Genomic DNA, 24999 nt, shown 5'->3' on the forward strand with positions numbered 1-24999 from the left:
ACACTGGCTTGGCCATAGAATTGGTCCTGGACACTGGAACGCACTGCCAGGCATTTTAGGCTGTATTCATCATCATCCACACAGGTAAGTGCTTCCTCCTCATCCCCTGACAATATGATAGACTATTGAACTTAAAAAAGCTTATAACACCTAGTATGTTCTCTGCATATTCACTTGAGTGTCATGACTGATGGAACGGAACAACTTTTTCTTCCTATTTGTCAAACCTTCACAGAAATTCTTAGGCTGATACTACTGAGACATGTTAAGTGCAAGGCAACTGCATGCTAAAATGCAAGGCAACTGGATTTATACTGTAATGACTATATCTGCCTGTGATGTACAGAACGCTGTTTTCAACTAAATGAGCCCTTATACAACACAAAAACAATTAATCTGAGAACTACGTAAGCCTAAGTATTTGAATCTTAACTTCTGCTTGTAATGCACAGTATCTAGAATTGTTTGCTTCCATTTCACAGAAAGACATTCCTTGTCCATACTTCAGAATTCAGATTTAAAAAAAAAAAAAAAAAAAAATCTAAGTGCTGTTTATAATAGATGTTGATTTTCATGACAGTCCCCTACACAGTCAATAATGCTCACAGATGTTCACATTATAAGATTTACAAGAGTGCATAGAAACTTCCAGAAAAGAGAACAGCATAAGCTGAATGTTTCCAATGTCATCAAACCATTTAATGACAAATCAATTTCAGTGATTCCTTTTGGTTCAAGAAGTTAGGCATTGAGGTACTTGGTCAGTTATAAAACTGACCAAGACAAGCATACTACATTCAAGAAGAAAAGCACAAATATTTACCAATAGCTTCTCCACAAGGTCTTTTGCCTTGGGAAAGAATTTTTCTGGGAAGTCATATTCCAATTTTATTATCTTCTGGAATATAAGATATTCATTTCTGCAGAAGAGAAAAATAATTAGCTCTTGTTATTAGTTCTTATGGTTCTTTCACCTTAACCTGAATAACCAGATAAATTTTCAACAAGAAATCTACAAGTTAAGTTACATTCCCATAAATCTTCCTAGGGTGAAGGGGTACTATGATCCTGTAAGCACCAGATACTTGAGCAATAACAAGAAAAGCTCAAATGACTCAACAGAGAGTGTTGAGTATATGCCTTAAAAACTTCTTCACATATAGGTGCATCTTAACCACCAGGGCACAAATGAAGTGTCAAATTCTAGGATAGTTTAAGCAATCTCTCAGCAGCTCTAGTTATAGCTGTCTAAGCAACTTCATGGCATCAAAAAGGACAAATAACAGCACGCATGACATTAACACCAGCTCTGCATCATGAAAATACTTCAGAACTGGTAGCAAGGTAAAAATCCAATTAGAGACAATATATTTATGATCCACATGTAAATAGCTCAAATCTCTTACCCAGCTCTAAATGGAGGCAATCCAGCTACAAGTTGATATATTATGCATCCCAGAGCCCAGAGGTCAGAGCTTCAAAACAAAGAGGAAAAAACATAGCATCTTTTTGTAAAAAAAATCTTTAAAATGCAATTTAAAAAGAAAAGTTCTTAACCTTCTGCTACTTAGAACATAGCATGAACCCAGTGGACAAATCTGCTTTGTATAATTTTCACACTATTTTCACTTCAGCCCTTGACAGAAGAGTAGGTGAGCAATATAGCTTTCAAGAAAAAACAGTCCCACAAAAACTGGAAGACAGCTGAATTCTCAGTCAAAATAATGGGTATGTAATGACTCTGAAATAGTACTGATTATCCACATTATGACATTTCAAGGATTCATTCAACTTAATTCAATATATGTCCCTTCAGAGTTAAAATACTTTTCTCTAAATATTTGATTTAAAGAATCAGAATAAATTACAACATTACAATATTACAGTTTTTTACCTTTTCCACTTAATGCTTTTCTTAAGACACAAACAAAAAGATGGGCTATAATGGTATGGGAAAGCTATGTTTTAGCACAGTGGGTAAAGGAAAGTTTTAGTGTGTTGGCCTGAAAGAACACTTTTACCTTATTTTGTCTCAAGGTAAGCTATCCATAGATTTGATTAAATATTCAAAATCCTCATGGAAGACTAAAATACTAACAAAGACTTAAAACTACTCAAGTGTTTTCTGTACAAGTGAAGTATTGTGCAACTTATAAAAGGAGATGATAGTCTGATTAAGTCCTTCCATTATGCAATACAGTCAAAAGCTCTTCACTAAAAGATGTAAAAAGTCTGATTGTATCTCTACCACTTTACGAAATGCTAGCACAAATTACTACACCTATTCATATAAATTATCCTTTTTACCTGTGATTTGTTATCAACTAGATTACTCTTCCATCATTGCAATAAAAATAGATATACACATTCTGTAGTTTACCATCAACAAGTGGTTTTAATGAGTCAAGCAATTTCTTAAGGGCATCACTCATACCAGGCAGAGAGATGAGCTTTAATCTGAAGTATAGTTTATGAAAGATAACTGCAAGTTGATCTAAATACAAGTGAAAGAAAGCTGCAGCCTTCTCAACTGAACAGCATCTGACATTCTGTTGTTACTACAGCAGGAAATACCATATTTGATCAATCTTGTATAAAACAGAATTAAAATAATTATATTACCTAGATAACAGAAAAAGTTTTTCTGATTTATGGGTAAGAAATGCACATCTTCTTTTCCAACAACACCTAATCCTGTTAGCAGAACTCAAAAAAGTAGATGAACTGAGGAAACCTGCCCTCAGACAAGAAGCAATATTTGGTAAGAAAAAGTTCCAAATTCTCTTATAATACTCAAGCATCTTGTTTGTTTAAATTACTAAGTGTGCTTTTTTCATTTATCCCATCCTTTCCATTTGACAGTTTCCTGACAGAGTCAGTAAAGTTCTGGAATACAGAGTCCTCACCTTTTACAGGCAGATTTCTCTGTCAGCAGTTCTGGAGAAACATACTGTGCTGTCCCTACAAATGAGTTTGCCCGTGCTGTTAAGGAAATAGAAAGAAATAAGCAAACACATACTTATGCATAAGCCAATACACCCCTTCTTCATCCAGTTAGAAAAAAAATTAAAAAAACAAAAAGGCAATTCACTCCAAGTTACATAATGCTGCAAACAACTCATGATAATTTAACTCTACCTATCCACAATACCTGCTTGGAAGAAACAAATCCATCTCAGTGATACCTATTTGGTTCAAGAAGCTAGGCATTTAGCTACTTACTTAAAGTCTACCAACACAAGTTTGCTACAGTCAAGGAAAAAAGTCAATTGAATTCAGTTCAGCCTAGTGCTTTTTTTCAGGCATTGTTTGCAGCACCTATTTACAGGCTATTAGTAGCATCTGCAGACACATTAATTCTACAAGCTTCACATTTGTGCCATTCTGTCAGCCACTGGAGTTAAACTTGTAAGCAGAGTTACAACTTACTGTATCAGGTGACCCATTGTGTGTACTCTTGTCTTGCAAATGAAAACTAAGTAATCTGAAGCAGTTCAACTTCCCAGTATATTTGGTAATCTAGCTGGTATTCCACTACACCAAACATTACCTCCTCTGACATAATCTAAGTAGTGATAGTCAAAACTGTTTTGAGATCTTTTAGGAATTTAGGTGAGGTAAGGATATTTGAGGTTACCATCTGGTAAATACAGCATATGTACATTTTCAAAGGATCACTTGCTGTAATTATTGGTGTCATATAATGAATAATGGCAAACCTTGTCTGCTATCTGCAGATAATACTTTTGCTGTTCCAAAGTCTGTTATTTGAATGTGCATATCTTCATTTAATAAGATGTTCTCTGGCTTAAGGTCCCTGGAAAAGACAGATTTTTATATTCAAACAGCACACAAATTAAAGTTGAAAAACTGTCTATTGACTGAAGTACATCATGCTATAATAAATGATGCTGTCATTCTATAAACATTGTTACAACAACTTCTCTAACTTGTAGCTGTCAACCTGCAGACTAACAGATTTTGGTACATCCATTAATTAACTTTTTTTTAAAAACATCAAGTAAATAATCATCTCAAAACTATGCTACTGTGCATGTCACATGTTCAAAAATTTAAAAAAAAAAAAAAAACAGACAAAAACTCCAAACAAATCCCAACAAAAACCTCACAGAAACACATACAAAACCCCAAGCCCCTTTGCTCCAAAGCCTTAATTTAAATAACATCTGACAGACTGATATGGCATTAAGATTTTCTGTGTCTGTTTCCTCAGTGCAAAACTCCAGTTTGTCAAACACTGGCAAACTCAGCCCCAGCTAAATGTCCTGACTAGCTAAGGACCTAGATCAGCTCCATGCATAATCTGTATTTCAAATACATGCCTACCATTTGCATAGACACCACCTGATTCTGAATAAAATCAGACTTTACAGTATCACAAACACAACAGATAGCAGTAGAGAGCTAGATGTCAAGAGGTGCATTAGAAACAACTTAAGAGCATTTATCTACACTGATATGATATGCCTTAGCATCAAGTTTCCTTAGTCAATCCAAAAAAACCTACATACTTCTCTCCTAAGCAGAATCTTTGAATGCTCAAAAAGAAATCTAGCAGCATGGAAGTTGTTTCATTTGACTGGCAAGAAAAAAAACAGTAAAAACTAAAAGCTGCTTCTGTCAATCACTGTGCAGCATTATTTTCTCTAGATTAAAGCCCCCTACTATGGAAAAGTATGAGCTGTACAGTTTAAAGTCTGGAAACTAGTACAGGGAACAATAAGCCATAAAATTCCTGTTGATTTTCCCGTGCCTGTCCTAAGAGAGGAGTAGAAAGTACATTAATGGAATGGACTCTTTTAAGAGTTCTGTGTAGGGCTTTTTAAAATACATATGTATGTAGATACTTTATATACACTTTATATATACTGTTTACATAATATATTGTATACCTGCATTAATATTGGATTATGGATCTATAGCTATATACCTAGATACACAGAGAGATATCTAATAAATTTTCGAGTGGTTTTATCTCGTGTAATTCTTCTTCAGTCAGCAAAAAATCCTAAGAGTTTTCAGGCATTGCTAGAGCTGTGTCCTCAAACTTCATACTAAGTTCTCTAATTGCACAATTTCAGTTTTCTTTTGAGCTCCTTGTAGGGTCCTTCATATAAAAACAAATATAAAGCAGCTCTTCTCTAATATAAGGTTTCCAATATAGGTTTAGTAACACTGACAATCATGCTACATCCATTTTATAAGCATTCACTCAGCCTAAACACACAAACCAAATTCAAAGTGAAACTGGGAGATCTTGAGCTCCCCCCCCGCCCCTGCTGAAAATCTTATGCTTTCAGTACTTTCCACATCCATTCCCCTCGGATTCTAATTAAAATTATTCCACAAAAACTTGTATTTAAAAGGAAAACTGTTCTTGCAGTAACTCAAAGAAATAATGCTACCAGAATTATAATTAGTCAACTTTTTGCCAACTAGCATCTAGTGTCCCATGACAACTGCTTGGTAACCTAAACCAAATAGATTTCTTACCCAAAAAGAAGTTCTGCAGCTCAGATGTCTTGCACTTAAAGCTTTATTTAATAAACATGAATGACAAAACATGATTATCCAAACAATATATTACATCAAGAACTTTGAAAGTACTACTCAAACTTCATTAATTTCGCCACTTACCTAATTATTGTGCAGTTTTGTGGACATTGTCCACCCAGTGTAAATTGATATAAATTTTTACTTGATTATATAGTACACATTAAGCCACACACAAAAAGAATTATAGTTACTTTTGCTACACAGCAGCACAAGAAAAAAAGTAGCTAAGCAAAAAGTCAGTTTCTGGTTTTCAGGCCGACCAACTAAGCTTGAAAGACAAGTTTTTGGTAGTGTCAGTTCAAGGCCAGAAGGTTTTCTTACGTTTTCCTGCTCCAACAGTTGGTATAACAGCAATGGGCTCTTCTCCTCAAATTTGCTACATTTAACTACTGATGTTAAACGTGCTAGGGCTGATCAAATGCAATTTGTGCTCTTCAGCTTTCCACAAAATACACCTTTCCTTTTAACGTCACCAAGAACGTTTATAGAAAAAAACCCCACCTCTTACATGATCAACTGCATGTCTGTCTCAATTTTTTATTACCTGTGAATTATTCCTTTGCCATGCAAATACTCCAGGGCTGATACAATTTCAGCAGTGTAAAACCTTGTACAGGTCTCATCAAATGAGCCAATTTTGCGTATATATTTTAGTAGCTCTCCATTTTTGGCATAGCTAAGTCCGAAATCTGAACGTAACTTAGTTAAGGTTTATCTTTAAGCCACTCTAAAACAAAAATCCCCACATCTTATTCCAAAGAGAAGAATACTAGTAAAAATACATGAAAAACAGGGAAGAAGTTGGTTAATTTGAAACTTTGTAAGTAGCAACCCCAAATAATTTCTTAAATATATTAACAACCTAGGACATGGGTCCAAATTTCTTAGCATAGCAAAAACTGCATAAAGGGTTAACTTTGTATCTTTTCCACAGAGTGACCTGAATAATTAATTTAAATTACATACATAATAGCCCTCAAAGAGAGTTATTTACAGTAATAACTGATATAAGTTAAAAACTGTTTCATCACTTGGAAATTACCAGAGCAAATGTTTACACTAAAAAGACACCTTGTGAGCTCATACTGTATGACACATAAGGCTTGCCAGTACTACTAGCAGCTTCTGGGAAAACCAGAAAACAACTTATTTGACCCCAGGAATAGACTTATCTATACCTTCACGCTTGGCACAGCGAATTCCAAGTAGGAGGCTCAAGAGTAAGTTCACATAATTAACATTTTCTTCGCAAAGTTAAAAAAAAAGAAAAGCAAAAAGCCAACAGTCAAGCAATGAGCTTCCAGGATGAAAATGCACTTTGCAATTACTGCTAGAGAGATCTAGGAAAACAGTAGCCCAAACAGAGGATTCAGATTATTCTAGAAGCACCTTCATATTTACATTAAAAAACTTTTAATAATAGCTCTACTTGTAGAAATGAAACTAGTAAGAAATATAGCTGGCTATCCCTATTTTAAATGCAGGAATTACTGTGTTTTACTACAGATAGGCAGATAGATAGATATACATACACATATACATCAGCAGTAAAACACTTCTAAAACACTTCTCATACCCACCAATTTAGAATTTTTAAATTATTTTAAACTTGGATTATTACAAGTCACCCTTCAACATTAATCACATGAACAATTTGTTTAATTGCTCCTTTCTGTCCCACAAGACACCTAGTCTTCTCTTTGAGAGGACCCACTCATTTGATCTGCTTAATTTCTGCTAAAAGCATGACTACAAAAATTGCATCACTTACATTAGGATATTTTAAATACCTCAAGTTATTTCCATCATTTCTGTTAGACCATTTTTCAAGGAACCAAAACTGGATATCGTTACTCCTAAGAAAATGTTACAGCAACTTTTAATGTGCAAGGATACATAGCTTTTCATCATCCTGAAAGGTGAAGTAGAGTTTCACAAAAAAAGGGTGATCCAGACGGGACATTACATCTCTCTCTCGTGTCACATATGGTACCTTGTTTTCTTTTATGATATGACGTTTTTCTAGAATTTTAACTTAATGAAAAAAAGAGCGAGTAAAAATGCAAGAAGTAAATGAAGCCCATCTTATTCTTGAGTTTTTTGGTTACATATAATTAACATGAAACCACTAATTCTGTTCCTTCAAAAGTTGTTTTGTAACTGGACCTTCATTGATACTGTATTTTCAAAAAGTTCATGTTAAAGGATTCAATACTTACTGGCATATTCTCTAGAACTTGCCAATTCTCGAGCCAAGACAACCTGTTGCCAGAGGAAAGAAAGCATATTGTAACTGGCCACTAAACACATACACTAATATAGATCTTCCAGGAAGTGTTTGGAACACAGCAAAATATTTAAGCACGTGTTCATATTGTGCTGGCTTCAGCAAGATTTCCGCAGAAACCCAGTTCAGCAGACCAATGCTTGCCTTGCCAAAAGACTTACACATGTAAGAGTGTAAATACAGAACTATTTTTTTCCAGAAGAATTCTGAATATTTTAATGTAAGTAAAAGTAAACTGCCAAATTTTCTTAAAGGAGGGAGCAAAAAGCAACAAGCATGCTGAGGAACAGTTATAAAAATAATTGTCACAATACTTTCCTTAATGCAGATGGCAAAGATTGAAATAAAATATATCTGAGAGAACAAAAGGAAGAAGTGAGAAAGAACTTTCAGCTATTGACAATTTGTTAAGAAAAATATTTTTAAAAAAGGAACAGAAGATTTCAAATGAGTAGAAGCAAGAAATGAAATTTCAGGCAAGCAGGTTTACATTTTTAAAGAGAAAAGCTTTTGTATGAACACAAGACTCATTTTCAAGGAAGTACTTACAAAAGACAATTTTATAGACAATCTGAAATGTTCTCTTGTATGAATGCAAGCAATAACCTTGTAACAACTGAGGAGTACAGTTCTGTTTTTCTCATTGTAAGTTTATCTCCATTTCAACACCTTGCCAAAATCTCAACTTTATGCTATTTTTTAATCACTGCACCAGGCTTGCTTCTAATCCCTTGCAAAACCAATTATAACAGAGTACTCCAAAATATTACTACACACCTGATGCTAAATGTTAGGTATTTAGGAAATCTAAATAAGACATGTTTTCAGATGAAAGAAGTGCATGCAGTTGCACTCTTTAGTACTAGAAAATTGAGTTCAGTTCAGTAGCAATAGATACCCTTAATTTTCTTTAAAATTTCATCTCCTAAAAACCCATTGAAGTTTACAGTACTCGATCAACAAACATTTCTATTAGAAACAACCAGTCCGTTAATATCTGCATCTCTACATAAGGAATTTTTGAGATGCTTCTGTGTACACATGTAACATTAGATAAGATGTGCAGCTGAATGAGAATGTTATTAACTTTTCTAATTTTTATAGCTAGGTTTCATCAACCATATCTACAATGAAAGCTTCTGAAAGCAGGTCAAGTTAAAAGGCCGTTATTAAATAAAACCCCACATACACAGAGATCATACTCAGATGGCAGAAGGGATCAGCTGACACAGATGAAAATATATCTTGGCAAATTAAACGACTGACTCTTTCCCAGTTCTACATTGCATTTCACAGGTGTTACCCACATACATTGATATTGAACAGCTGTGTTCTAAGTACACTGAGCACTCACCTGATAGCCAGAGTACTTTGGTACCCTCAAGTTCCTTCCCCACTAAAGAATATATATCATATATCTTAATTTCCTCCTAACTAACAATCCAGAAAAATACAGTAGAAATGCACAAAAAAAAAGCAAAAAAAAAGCAAAAAAAAAAACCTCAGAGGTACATATTAATAAAATGTCTCTGTTATCAGGGGCCTGAATCTTATCCACCCTATGGGGAGAAGTAACAGAAGTGATAACAAATGTAAATTCTAGAGAAAGTAATTAGACATTAGCTGGATAGCTTAAAAAAAAACTAATAGAAAAACAGAAAAACAAAAGCATTCACACAACATGTAAATGTGTAAGTTGTAAATTCAGACAACAGCAAGGCAAGAAACATAGTTAAACGTCCCAAATCTAAGGAAGGGGAGATAGGTAGAGCAGAGAACCTTTAGAAGCTACAAAGCAGAAATAACTGGCATCATGACCAAGCCCCACTCTAAACCTGAACAAATACTTCAGGCTGCCAGAGGTAGCCTACATTTAAGAACTGGCTTGAGCCAGATAATCATACTTCCTTAGAGCTCCTGTTTTTAAGAAATGCCTCATTTATAGGTGGAGACAAAACCAAGGTGCAGTATATATGCACCCACCATATAGAAGGAGGTGAGCTACACAACATGTCTCCTTAATCATGAAAATTATAATTTTTCCACCACATAACAGTTATTATCCTGAAAGAAGCTTGAACCTGTCTACAAAGCAAGTAAATTCTCAGTTTAAAAGAGCAGAACAACAAGTATAAAGCTCTGCCTTTGTGTGTTTTTTAATATCAGGCATGGGTCCAAGAAGTTGCTGCTGCAGAAGAAGATCCCACAAAATTGGAGAGTGCTCTGAAGAAAAACCCTGTAGCCACATCATGTGTATTTCTGTTGAATTTAAAATGTAGCCCTGGCACTAGGTAGGAGTTTGTGGTAGCTTAACAGAAGTCCAAGAAAATGGAATATATTCATTATGACCTTGAAGAAAATGTTTTAATCTGAAGCTGTCATTGGATATACAGTAATATGAAGGCCCCTGCTTTTTGAGATAAACACTTTTCAGTTAGAATACTGGTGAGGACCTTGGGGAGTAGAGTCAGATATATGAGTCTACAACCATGTTTAATATGAATAAATCATATGGTTTTCAACAAGATGTTTTGATAACAACATAAAGATACATTCCCCACAGATCAAATGCTCTGAAGTTGATACATCAAAGGGGTTGTGCTGTCATCCAGGGAGACAGGTAGCAGAACACTGGACAAAAGTTTATTCAGAGTCTGGGCTAAGCCCTATGAATTTCTCTACCTACAAGGAACATGGCATTAACCTTCAGAGACCAAAAGCTGAAAAGAAAAGTGCATTGCTGAAGCAAAGTGTCGTGGTATAGCCAAACCACAACAACTCTCTCGGATTCTTTAGGGAAACCTGCAAGTTATGCAAACTATGTGTTTGAGCACAAATTACTAAGGCCTGCATCCTAAACACTGCAGTAGGCTGTTCCGGAAAAACCAGAAAACCCCAACATTTAGAGACCTATAACCAAAAATTTGATACAACACGTATCATATGAAAAAGACAAGAAATATTATTGTCTTACAACTGGGAAACGATCGAACCATCAAATGAAAGTATTAATTGTTCCATGGTTCCATTAAGGTTACATTTAAGTAATTCATTTTTGTGCAATGCTGTGGATGTGAGAAACAAATCATTTAAGGCTATTGAACACAAACACACTGACTGTGACTCACTAAGTCCTCAAGGACCAGAGGCTGAGAAAGAATACTGGAGAAGTATCAGTGACCTTTCTTCCAAAAGAATCTGGCAGTACCTCCTGCCATAGAAAGGACATTGCATAGTTGTTACCACAGGCTCCTAGACCAGTTCCAGTCCTTCATATCAAACTTTTTACATAACCTATTATGGCTATCACGCTTACATTAGAAAGCAATGTTGACTGAACATCCAAGCATCAAGTCACTACAGGATTTTTGATCAATTTAGAAAAAACTTTAAAAAAAAAAATCACCACCCATACTTAGGGCAACACTCAATTTTAACAGTTAAGCTTAAATCCATTATGTCCTTCATTCACTCTTCAAACTGTTCTCTCCACTATTTCCATCTCATCAATCTTACACAACAAATTTTCAAGTTTACCTAAGATAAACTGTCACTTCTAATAAAAAAATATAGTTACCGTTGAAAAAGATCCTTCACCCAGAATTTTCCCAAATTTGAAGTCATCAGGTCGTTTCTTTCGAGGCTGTGGAGGCTGCTGTCCCATATGCTGCTGCAAGGAGTTTGAATTAGATCTTGATTCAGGTGCTGTGCCCTCCATGTTAGATCCCTGTCTGCTGCCACAAGTGGAAATGACAGATGGAGTGCTGGAATCTGCTTGGTTCCTCACCATTGAAGGGGACGAACAGGAGCATAACACCACACTTGACTGGATTGGAACAGCATCATACTGAGAAGAGAAATGAAACTATTATTATTCCCATCCAAGTATCATAAAAATTCTTTGAAAGGGTTATCATTAAAAATCTCTTTAGGAGAGAATATAAATATTTATTTTGGAAATGGCAGCTTCAATTTGATAAATAACTCTATTCAGGTCATGCTGTCATATACCCATAGGTTAAATCTCTGAACACTAGTTCAAGAATGCTTGTTTTAAACACAAAAAAATGCTTCTAACACCAAGTTATCAAATTCCAAAGTACCTTCTCCTACTAATAACATGACCTTAAATTTCTAGTCATGCAACAAACACCTGTATTTACCAGTAACATTAGTTCAGAGATCCAAGCTATAATGAACTCTAAAATGAACACATGAAAACTTTAATGGAGACAAAGGACACATTTTTAATTTTTTACATGGAATTTGACTTTCTCTGGTAGTATTTATCTTTAGTACACACTGGGGAAGGACAAAAATAAACAAGATAACATAAAAAAAAGACAGATCAGCTGAAGACTTCAATAATTAGCAACACCTACAACTTTTTTTTGAAGAACACTCTGATTCATGACCTTTCAAAATAAGGGAGATTGCACTACTTAAATTGTACATACGGCCACATAAAGACAACCCAACTGCAAAACAAAAAGAACAGATATACCTCAGAAAACAGTAAATACAAGAAGACACACTCCTAAAACTGATTAATGTAATATACAAAGCAAATTGTCATTTGGTACGCTTTTATCTATTTTCCTCAAGTAAGATCAAGGAACCTTGTCAAGTTGCTTTACATCTCTTTTGGTAATACACCTCAATTAGTCTGCCAGGGACCACTTCTGGTGTTTTACTTGAAACTGGCCAGAAAATACAAAAAAAAAATAGGAGAGCTCTGCTGAACTACTGCTGACAAAAAAAAAAAAAAATTGTATGTAAGCAAAGGAAATATTTAAGAAAGTTAACACTGGCTGAACATTTTTTTTTTAAATCTCAGTATTCTAACATACGTCTAGCAGAATTAAACTATGACTTAATGAAAATCACCTAATCTCAAAATAGATGTATTGTATAACCACGTCAGAGAGTCTGCAATATACATCATGTTACCAAATTAAAAATTACTTCTCACAAAATGAATTTTTTTACCTCATGAATTTCAGTTTGAAACAGTTTTCTGCATTTTTGTCAGAAGGCACTTTAGAATGGAATTGGACTGGCACTCACTCATGCACGTGGCTCTTAAGGAACCTAACTCGCAAACAAGCGATTCCTCACCTGGCTGTGCTCTGTGCAGTAAAGAAAAGCTGCCTTTATTTAAAATTGATACTATTATTATGCACAAACACATTAAAGCATATGTCCTACAGGTCACAGCTCCTTTTATGCCTTACACACATATATATTTTAGCTGACACCTTCTGCAGACTAACTATTGTCCCCAGCATTTTCATATCCTAGATGAATCACCTCTCCTTCCGACAGCTACTCAAACAGCAATGCATCTAAAGGCACACACCAGCTAGAATTAAAATCAGATTGCACCCTTTCCTAGCAAGACTGGCACAAGCTTGAGTTCTCAGCAACTTAAGTGATGCCAGTATAAAACCATTCCATTAAATGAAATACAGTAAATAAAACAGACACACATACTCAATATCAGGATCTAAACTATGAACTGGCTCCAGTCACAAATAAACAAATGAAGTTTTACATGTAAATAAAGCAGTAGCATTGCAGGAGGGGTCTGATTAGATTCCACAGCTAGCAAGATCACCTTGAAAAACCAAACAAGCAAGAAAACAATCCACTACAAAAGCATCAGAGAGCACTGTGAAAAAGGGGGGAAAGGGTGCTGGATACAGTATATTTCGTTACACAGCAACTGAAATTAAGTCACAATGAATACAAAGTATAGAAAAATCCTGAGGGAAGAGACAGAAGTAAAGGACTTTGTAGGAAGAGAAGGTTATTTTCAGTCAGGATATAACCTCAATTAGTCCCCTGACTTTCTCAAAGGAAAGTGAAGATTAGGAACAAGGAGAACAGATATACATGCAATAGATTTAAAAGGATCAGTTACCTAAGAAATTACAGAACTATGCAACTAGGTCTGTTATACTGCACCTCAATGTTTTTAGAAAAAGGTAATTCCTACACTCGCCCTTCCATACTCCATATATTCTTCTTTAGTATTTTGTCCTGTATTATTTACCTTCTCAGTTTTATTTTGAAAGGCTTCAAAAAACATGTCTGCAGAAACCATATATGTCTCTACATACAGTTTTTCCCATATGCCAGAGATATCTGACCTGTATCATCACTCTTTTGTAAAAATCAGACTTAAGATCCTTCTCCTGCCAGATGCAGACATTTTTTAGTGAAATAAAAAGTCAGTAATGGAAACTTAAAATGTTCTAAACTGCATGTGCAATTCTCAGAAGCTTGAGGATGCTCTTCTAGCAATTATCAACATTTCTCAGCTGGCAGCCAGTGAAAGCCCAGATCCTCACATAGTAATGACAGACTTTCCTACTGCATGTCATGTATCACCATGGACCATACTGATAACCACTGATCTAGTAATTCAATCTCTTTAAAAACTAGTCTTTAATACTACTTTTCCCAAACCCTTAAGGGTTTTCATTTACTTTCATATAGAAGTAGTTTCATTCTTAGTGCAACATACTTGAGTTTGAAAACCTTTCAAGGAAGAAAATAACAAATCTGCTGAATGTATGTGGTATTAAAGATCAAGTAATTTCAAAATCTTCATCAAGTAGTTTTCACTAAATAACTAGAAACATGATTCTTTTTATTTATACATAAAACAAATACTAACGCTGTTCTTTTCCCCACTTGTCTGCAAACAGTAGAAATAAACTTTAAGTAAACTGGAATCAATGCAAATGGCCCACTAGATAACACATTTTTTCTTTCCTCCCTGCCACCTAAAGGGACACATACCTTTTCCCTCTGCAACTCAGCGTTTTGATAACTGCACTATTACTACAATTGTTAATGCATTTATATGCATCAAACATATGCACACTTCTCTGAAGCAACTACAACCACAACAACTGCATCTCCACTAGCCTTTTCCCACCACAAAATTGCAACACTGCAACACTGGCAACACTACTTTGCTGAGACTGTTCTATGAAAACTGACAGCAGCAAAAAAAATTTAGAGACTGAGCTTCTAAATCTTCCAGTATCCTTTACTTCTGTACTAATTGACAGGATGTTGAACACTGAAGATGACTGAGAATATCTTTGCTATTGCTGAAATTCTACTAGTAAGATCTCTTACAAAGAAAAGCAGTATGAACAGGGTCCTGACCTCTCAGCTGTCTGGTAACACTGAGTCTGACTACTGCCTATTACGGAATCTCAAGCTGCATTAAGACACAGAGCAGACATGATCACAAAACCTCTTCCATCTAACTATTTACAGGGCTTATTTCTTTGGAAGCAGACCTTGGTAACAGCAAGTATTTTTTACACGAAGCAACATGACCTTTAAACATCAACTGGTACATTTGTTTTGATTATAAATAATGCTAATGAGATGATAAGCTATAAGATTGGCACAACCCAAGATTCTGCTAAAGGCAGTTTAAGTCAGACAGGCTCAGCCTAAGCTGTTGTGTAAACTGTTTTGACCTTGTCATGTAAGCCAAAAGTTCTGAAACTAAAATTTATTTTGTATTGCTTACAATTTAAACATTGACAACCTATTAAAAGCTAAGCAGCTACATTTAATACATTCTCTTCGTGGCACACAGGTGTTTCAGAGGGTTAACAGAGATGCACCAACTGCATGTGACATCTCATATCTGAAGAAGAGAATCAGAAGGGATAAAGGGATAATTAACAGATATTACAGACAGCTTTTCCACTGGCCTCCTCCCCTCTCATATCTCACAATTAAAATGTTAACCTTCTCTATGTTCCCCAATACCTAGTTGTGACAATCTCCAGTTCAAAGGCTACTGTGCAACACACCTTGTTCCAAAAGAAAAAAACAACTGATCAGGTCAGATACTTAGGCCTGAATACATGCCCTAAACTATACCCCATAGTACCTAAAATGAGAATGCAAGCAAAAGCAGTGTAGTTCAGGTACAAGAAACTGAAGATACAAACACACTGATTCAGAGCAACAAAATACAACTAAAGGCCTCATGTTTCAGTGCAGAGAGCACAGTACAGTTTGCACCAATAAATACCAATCCCACAGAGGAGCTGTTTGCAGAAGTATAGTGATTATTGCGTGATCCCTATCAATATTTAACGCCAGTTCTCCTTTCAGAAATTCTGTCTGCTGCTGCACCAGACTGAAGTGCCCTGAATGAAGACAACCCAGAGCAATAATAGATAGTGTGCTTTCATACACTGCAGTAAACATCAGTTCTCAGACCTTATATGCTCATTTCTATTTATGCTCTGGATGTCTGTCTAAAAATGGATCATCAGACTTTCTGCTAAGTGACAACAGCATCCTCTATTAACCAATTGTACATGTATCTGTACAGGGAGAAACAATATACTGATTAATCAAATTCCATTGCATGCCAGTTTCTCTTTATATACACTTCGAATATGTTTAGAAGTTTTCCAGATAATCTCAAGAATTTAACAATACATCTATCTGCCAACATTATTATTGCTTTAAAGTAATCAAAATACTTGCCCAAAGAGAAAAAATGTTCATTAGAAAAGGTCACTATCAGACTGTCTTTTTACTGTAACATAAAATCAAGCAAGTAATGAACAGGACAAAACTCACAGTAAGCCAAGCCTCAGAAGTATTTGGAATGCATCACACAGCTCGTTAACTGTTCACCCACTTCATAGGTTAACTTTGACACCAAAATACATACAGTCATATTAAAACACCACAATAACTGGGAGGCATTTAAAGACACATACTCTGCTCAAACTTTCAGCTTGACAGAAGTTCAACATGATTTCTAACAGCAAACACGTCTCTAAACAAAAAAACAAAAACAAACAAACAAACAAAACCAAAAAAACAAACAAAAAACAAAAAAAAAACCAAAAAAACCCCAAACAAAAAAAAAAGCACGTATTAAAAAATACATACTAGGTTCCAAAAGTATTTTCCCGAAACAACAGGACACTTTTTTTCTATAGAGTTTTTTGAAGACAATAGTTAAGCCATTTTCTTCAACCTGCAGCAAACAAACCCCACTCCATGTATTAGTTATTTGGAGATATTTAAAAAGCATTTACATCAAACATTAATCTTGTGATCTTGTATAACAGTGGTTTGCATTTATGTTGCATAGAGCTGCATCAGCACTCCTTCAAACCTCATCAACAAATGGTATGCAAAAGATTACCGTACAGAACTTAAAGTTTAGCTCATAAGCCAACAAACTACCCCTTAAACACCACATATCTTGAAGAAATGGACTTTCACAGTCCATTCAGCAAAACAGCCTGAAGCCGAACAACTTGTCAAAAGTTTTATTTTGATCAAGGTTCATAAATGGTTACCAACAATTACATTTCAATTAATATATTAACATCTCTTAGTTCAATTATAAGAACTATTTTAACACAAATTAGTTTTGCAAGAGAATCTGAAGTCATACATCTACCTAGGGTGAAGATTTTTGATCTCAGATATTGCCACATGAAAAAATTGTTGTTTAAAGATCATTTTTATGAATTAACCATGTAAATTTCAAAAGTACTTGGCTCCATAAAAGGAGTGGGGTTTTGTTGCTGCTGTCCAGAAAGACTGCTATGCTAACATTAAAGAAGCTCAGGTTCTAACCCATCAAAACAACTATGCTCACCTTCATGCTCAGTGGCATTTGAAGCCTCTCTAACGCTGGAAGGTAAGCGCTCATTGAAACACTGCATAAAACCATTTCTGTCAAAAAATCTCTTAACAAAATATCTTGATAGAAACAACTGTAATTTAAAAGGCAACAAAAGAGCTTTAAAAATCATGTCCTAGTAATACATTTCAAGATTAAAGACTGTACAAATTAATGGAAGGAGAAAGCTTGAAAGCTTCAAGCTTTCCCCAGTCAAACATACTATTTTACCTAAAATGGCTGGTAGCTCTGCAGCAGTGGGCAACAGAAGCACTATTTGTCTACTGACATTTCTTGCTTTGTGCAGTAAATCCATAACACAATTCATCCATAAGTGAGTAATGAGGATATCAGCTTCATCTTGTATCAGCAAAAATATAGCCAAGAGGCTCAATGCTTTGGAAGCACAGAGAACACCTCTATATTCTTAGATTGTTTTGACCTTTAGGGAATAAAGGTATTTTATCCACAAGTTTTCATTTCTAGGGAAAATAATTTTTCACATACCAAGCAATGCTGATCCAAAAATTTAGTTTATGCAAATACCTTTCTCTAAATTTGATGACCTTATGTACAGTGGTATTTCTTACCACTGATTTCCAGGATTCTAACTCCAAAATCAGGCAGGGATTAAAGCTAATTAAAGGATTTACAAGAACTTGCACATCAGCTAGTTACCCTCTAACCTCCTCTACTGCTAGCAAACCATTTAAGTTCTAATCATCTTCAGAGGCAGACTATTTAAGGCCTCCTTCCACAGCCTAGTGCTTCAAAACAAATCAGAAACAGGAAATCACTCGAATCTCCAAGAACCCAAAGTCAGCCTATGGCCCAAATAGCTATAATGTAAACAAGCCATTGAGAATTCACTTATCATAAACAGATCTAGGCTAGCTCACAAGAAAACAAAAGCCATCTGTGATCGCAACAGTCTGGATCCCAGGCTACCGCACCAGCTACCTCACAAGGCACACTGATAATCAGGTGCTGCACAGCAGACGGAGACTCAGGCTGGCAAACACAAAAGGACTCACTATGCCAGGCTCCTTGCTAGCAGCTACAGGCAGCAAAGAGAACAGCTTGGGGTGAAGAACAGAGAAGCAGACATACCAAGGTGCCAGTATACAGATGGAGTGTATGTACAAAGGATTCATGGCACAGTCAAGAACTGTAAATTCCTGCAGGATTACTGAAGAACCAAACACTGAACTTAGTATTTTTTCCAAAGAATGTGCTAAGCAAGTTAATCCTTACAATTTTTTACCATGAAGAATTATAAAATATTTGCAAGGGAAGTATTTACAGCTTCTCTTTTAAAGCAGAAATCAATTCTCAAGTTCAATATTTACTCACACAGGAAACCACTTATTTCCTACAGCAATTTTGAACAGCATTCATACGGCATGAAAAATAAGGTTCTACACCAAATAGCTAGTTTTGTGCATTTTGTCTCCAGTCCTTTCAGACACTTTAGACTGCAGTAAGTTTCCACAAGCTTACCTGCAGATAAGATGTCAGAAAGGGAAGTAGGAGGGGAGGAAAATCTGCTTCTCCCCCTTCTTTCCATCTTTATTATATACACATAATCTAACTTGGCAACTTGCAAAGAAAGTTTTTTCCATCTGAAATAGTAGAAACAATAATTGCTTGGCATCATACGCATTCTTTCGAAAGCTCCAATATGAGGAACTTGGAAAAGGATTTTATCTTTCAAACCTAGTGTTTTCCAAATTAAGGTCACTCACATATTTTCTGAATGCCATAAATATGCTAGTTCTACAGCAATCCGTATAGCTTTTCTAGACAAATATATATAAAAAATATAAGTTTACCTTTAAAAAAGAGGTATTACTAAAATGTTTCACATATTCATAGACCAAATTTATTTTTATTACGTTGCCAATTCATTACATTTTTCAGTCTAACAAAGTGATTGTGCCCCTTGTTTCATGCCTTCTGTACAAAAATTCCTGCAAGTACTTCAGCTGTCAGCATCCCTTTCCAAGTTTTTCCGGCAATGCTGCCTTCCAACTGATCTGCTTTAGGAAAGTGCAATGAGCCTGAGCCTGCAGGGCACCTTACAACATACAGCTACAGTAAACTACTTGTAGAGTTTCAAGAGCTAAATAAAACAGACTTTACTTCTGGAACTGTAACAGATCAATAACCTAAAGAAAAATCTGTTTAAAAAAAAGCCTATCCACACGGTAGAATCGTTGTTTAGTAGAACATCACTTTGATAGTCAGATTATTCTGTGGATCATGTCCTTTCCAGTAGCTCTTCTAATGTTAGAAATACAAGTGCATATAAAACTGTTCCTCTTAAAAACTTTTGATTTTTCCACCTTTGAGCACCTTTTCAACATCCATGTCTTCTACTAATTTCTATCCTGCACTTTGCTTTGGTAAGGGATTTACTGAAAATTTATCTCAGTTAAAAGCCAACCCATGAGTGATAAAGATTAGTCATGGTTTTATGATGAAAACCAAGGAGAAGAGAACATTAAATACAGAGGCTTGAAGGGTTTTCCCTTCATACATATCTGGAAGTTTTACACCTACAAATAAGTACAAACAGAACCCTTAACATAATCTTTGTAATCTAATAATCTAATCTTAGCATCATTTAATTTTTAGCATAGATGCAAAACTTATTCTATGTAAGTGCTTGAAAGCCCAGTTCTTTGAAAAGTGTAGTTCATATTAGTTCCACTGGGGGAATAAAAAGAAGCTAGTAGTTTTGTTCAGCCAGATTCATCCTCCATTACAGGCTTTATCAGGTCAAAAACACTGGTAGAATCTATTAATTGCTAGAGCAGCTATATATTCCAGCAAAGATATTGCTGCAATTGAAGATGTGAATTACCATACTTCCAGACTCCTCATTTTGAGAAGAAGGGCACTGCTTGGTTTGAGACCCAATATACTCATAATAGCATTAACAGCAAATAACTAAGACCACATTGGCATGCGCAACTAAAGCTGCACTAAAATAGTTTCCTTCTTAGAAGTACAACTCCTTCCTTATGTCACATCTTCAGAAAATAATGGAACGTTTTAGGAATTGTCCTGGCACACAAAAATACAGAAATTAACTGTTTTGGCAGAGCGTTCCTTTTGCTACAACGTTCCTTTCAAAGCTGTGCTCTACACATGCCTCCCCTCCCTAATCCCATTTTATGCATTTACAATACAATAATCACAGAATTCATGTCATTAACTCCATCACAAAAACAGTAACTTCTTCAGTCTCAAAAATACTAGATTTCCCACATTTGATATCATCTGAGCTACAAAAAGGTTAGTTGAATTGGGCCACTTTTATCTGGTCCTGCCTGTCAGTATACTCACCTGACCAGGAATATATTAAACAGAATGGAAGAGAAGGAATTAAAACTAATTATCCTGACAAAATACCCTAACTTCTACCGAAATGGTCGTCAGTTGCATTCTTAATTTGTCCCCTCTCTGCATGTTTTTCTTATGGACAAGGACCTAAATTGTATATAGAAAAGGAACAGAAATGCAAGCATTTCTGAGAGAAAAACCCAAAAAAGATGGGCAATAAGCAAGAGCAGAAATATAAAGGAAAGCATATTCTCTGTTTAAGAGTCCAAGTAAACAGAAGTCATCTCTGATGCTAAGAAGCAGCTCTATAGAGCTGTATCAACTAGCAAGAGAGCAAAACTAATTCCTTTAACTATCAAAAATTGGTTTATCTCATAGTCCTCAACGTAGCATTTTATGTGCTCTGTAGGACCATTCACACAGTATTTCTCATCTTCAGTCAATAAAAATGATTCTGTGTAACATCCTAATGAGCATGAAGAGGACAGCACACTCAAACAGCATGTCAAGAATCAACACTGCTGCACCATTCGCCACAGAAAATCTTCCTTAGCCAATTCCAACTGATGAAAAGGTTTTAAGTGCTGCAGAGTGAAGTTTGGCAACTCAAAACTGACAGAACACAAGATCCAAAGCACAGCAGCATGCACAGGAGGATAAGGAACATATCACTGCTAGGCAGTTTTACCAACATGAGTGAAAGCTGGTGATTATTTTTCTTTTCATGAGGGAATGTCTACTCTAACTGAACTGTGTAACTCACAACACAAAAGATTTACCATTACCACGACTGTATACCAGTTACAACTCCATCTTCTAGATACGTCAGTGTACACAAAACGAGTTTACGCTGTCAGACTAACGTAAACAACTACGTTTGAAACGGCCTCCTACTGTGACCCTCATGATCTTCCTCACGCGTTCGTTCCTACTACAAAAGAAATCGATTACAGAGTGAGAGGTAGCTCCCACAGACCAACAACGCCGGTTCTCCCGGCGGGAGACGGCCCGGCACAGCCACGCCAACGCCCCGCACCCGGAACCGAAAACGGAGATCCGCGAGAGGCCGCGGTGCGGCCCCTTCACCATCGGCCTCAGCTCCTCCCGCGAACGGGCCACGCTCGGGTGACAACGGGGCCCTCCCGCGAGGCCCGCGGCGACCCAAGAGCGGGGGACGGAAGAAGGACCGCGAGCAGAGACAAGGCTAGACCAGACCCACGGACGGCAGCGCCCGCTCACCCGCCCTGTTCGAGCGGGCGCAGGAGGCGAGGCCGTCCGCAAATGACCACCGGGCCCCCGCCGCCGCCAGAGCGCTGGGCTCGGCCGGCCACCTCTCACGGGCCAGCCCTAGCGCCCGGGCCTACTTATTCTTCCACCAGCCCGAGGGCCGCGGCCCGGGGCGGACTCACCAGGGGGCTGCCGCTGCAGGCCACGGCCCGCCGGGCCCGCAGGCCCCCCCCCCGCGCCCGGACTCACCAGGGGGCTCCCGGTGCTGGCCATGGCCCGCCCGGACCGGGGCCGCTCCCCACCCGTTCCGCGCCAGGCGCTCGGCCCAGCCTGAGCCAATGAGACGCCCGCGTCCCCCGCCCCTGACGTCACCACAACAATCCCCCCGCCGGAGGTGGGGCTTCCGCGAGCTGAGCTCGCTCATTGGTGGCGGTAACTGCTACTCACACTCGAGCCAGGCCAGAGCGGCCCCCGTAAGCCTCAGCGCCCGAGCCGAGCCGAGCATGCGCAGCTGAGGGATGACGCCCCCAGGAAGCTGCGTGCGGTGAGGGCGGAAGAGGGCGGGGCCGCTGGGCAGCGCCTCCCCGGGCGCTCACAGCAGGGCCCGTGCCACGGCGGCGTGGCGGGCGGGGCTGCGGGAGTGCCACGCCCTCCGCTCAGCTCGGAACTCAAGTGCGTCACAAATGTGATTGCAGTGCGGGTGATCGTTCCTGAGAGCGCCCCTCGCCTGCGTGACACCCGCGCTGCCCCGGCGGCTCCGCCAGGCTGTTGTCCCAGCGGGCCGTGCGAGCCCGTCGTGCCCGTTAACGGCGTTCTGTCCGTCCGGGTCAGAGCCCGCCGGCCGCAGACGCCGGGGGGAACGGGCCAGCGGTGCACGACACTACAGCGAGCAAACTGAGTTTGTCAAGGAATTCCTAGAATTGTGATGGATTACTCGAAGGGGCGAGGCAGGAAAAGACCATCTAGTTTACTGAATATCAGAATCTACAAGATACAGATACTTCGCTTCAGATGGGGGTGGCGTGTTGATCCACTTTTTTCAGAAAGATTTTTTTAAATAGCCAGCCTAAATCAACTTTCCTGTGTGTTAGTTTTCTCATCCTTCTGCAGACGAGTAGAACAATTGATCATAATCTTGCAGCAGGTGGGATGTGTGGGTCAGTGGACAGGAGTGTGCGTTTTTTTGTTGTAAGCCATGTGCGCTATTCAGACTGTATCCGTGTTTTAGACGCTTTGGTGTAATTTAGGGCAGTAGTGCTGTAACTGTTGAATGACGCTGTGATGGTTTTCACATATGTCAGTTCAAAGAGATTATCCTGCCAAAAAGGCAGATTCTTTTCCATGTGATCTGGAAATAATTTTTTCTCCCATTTACAGTTTTGAGTCTAACTAGACAGTATCATAATAGTCCACAGAGCTGCTTGAACAGTTGGATTTGTGTGTATGTCCTTGGATCTTTTATAAGACTCAAAAAGTATCAGGCTCATCACAAAACTAGTAAAATTTGCGGATCGTACCCAGCAAGTTTACGGCTACTCCAAACATTATATAACCAAGAGTTGTGAACACAAAGAAGAGGAAGGAACCAAAAATGTCAGACTTGTGATAATATTACATGACTACTCGATTAAGCTGTGTGTGTCAACACAGTTCTGTGTAGACTCACATCTTATTCCAGCAGGGCTTACCTGGGCACATGTGATACTCTGGTTCAGCTTCCCTGGGCTGTGGATCATCTGTAGAGACTGTACGTGTATTCCGGCATGCATGAGCCAAGGCAAACACAAACCAGGTAACAACATCACTGTAGGCAATTTGCTAAGTTCTACTGCTTAATATCAGCAAACTGTAACATTTTCCTTCCTAGAAAAGCAAATTGTGCCCTTAGAATAGAGGTAATAAAGCACTCAGTAGAAATGTCAGTATATTTTATGCAATCCTTTGAGATGACAATGGTGTAAAGCCCAACGGCTTCATCTGGCAGAGTTTAGGGTACAAAGCTGGAAAACTTGGACAGTAGAAACTTTTGTCTCCTGTCCAGTTGAAAACAAACTGACAAACTAAAATTAATTAGAAAAGGGGACAACCATCTACAAGGGGACAAACATCTACAAGTTTGTCATCAGTCTTAGGAAAAAGGGAGAGCAAAAGCCTGTTATTGTTCAGGAAAGGGAGTGAATAGTAGATAATGTGTAATGGATTGAAGAATAGAGCACACCATTTCTCTTCCACTGAGCAACCTAGTTTTAACAATAAAGATAGTATTATTCATTTTAACAAGATAATAGCACACAAAAAATTTGAATTAAAGTCCTTAGCAAGTGTTTTAAATTCCTCAGGAACAGATGAAATTTGCCCTTAAGTATTCTTTTTGGGAAAATAAAACAAAACACCCAAGCAAAACAAATAAACAACCCCCCCCCCAAAAAAAACCCAAAAAAAAAAACCCAGCCAAACAAACAAAAAAAAAAAAAAAAAAAAAAAAAAAAAAACCAGATAACTGAAGCACTATCTGCAATATTAAAAGTTATTTCTGAGAAGCCATTCAATAGAGGACTTCAGAATGATAGTCTCATCCTCAAATGTAGAGAAAGTAAGGCCCAGAATAATGCTACACCAAGTGCATAAACAGAGAAACAATACTTACTGCTTACAGGGTAGATAGTGTATAATTTGACTTTGCTAAGCTTTTTGACAAAGTTCGGTTTTAAAGGAATACTAAGGAAGCTAGTTGTCCTAAATGCTAGCTTCTAGTCTTGTTAATGAATTAAGAATTTTTGATAATGCATCTGAGTCTAATCATTAGCAGTTCCTTGATAAAGTGGAATAGTGTTTCAAGGAGCATTCGAGGCTCAAACTTGCTCTG

General features: G+C 37.5%; 1 protein-coding gene across 1 annotated transcript; it reads right to left on the bottom strand.

Moving 5' to 3' along the window:
* Positions 1-778: 778 nt before the first annotated feature.
* LOC130266833 (3-phosphoinositide-dependent protein kinase 1-like) lies at positions 779-22571 on the bottom strand (the record flags this gene model as incomplete). Its single annotated transcript, XM_056516102.1, has 9 exons — positions 22383-22571; positions 11442-11711; positions 7797-7839; positions 7474-7611; positions 6122-6266; positions 3720-3817; positions 2907-2982; positions 1407-1475; positions 779-920 (listed from the first exon to the last, which is right to left on the bottom strand). Coding segments are annotated over exons 1-9 (1005 nt in total), but the record flags the coding sequence as incomplete, so codon positions are not given.
* Positions 22572-24999: the final 2428 nt, after the last annotated feature.

This window comes from Oenanthe melanoleuca, unplaced genomic scaffold (genome assembly GCF_029582105.1).
Source record: "Oenanthe melanoleuca isolate GR-GAL-2019-014 unplaced genomic scaffold, OMel1.0 S272, whole genome shotgun sequence".
Classification (NCBI taxonomy): Eukaryota; Metazoa; Chordata; class Aves; order Passeriformes; family Muscicapidae; genus Oenanthe; species Oenanthe melanoleuca.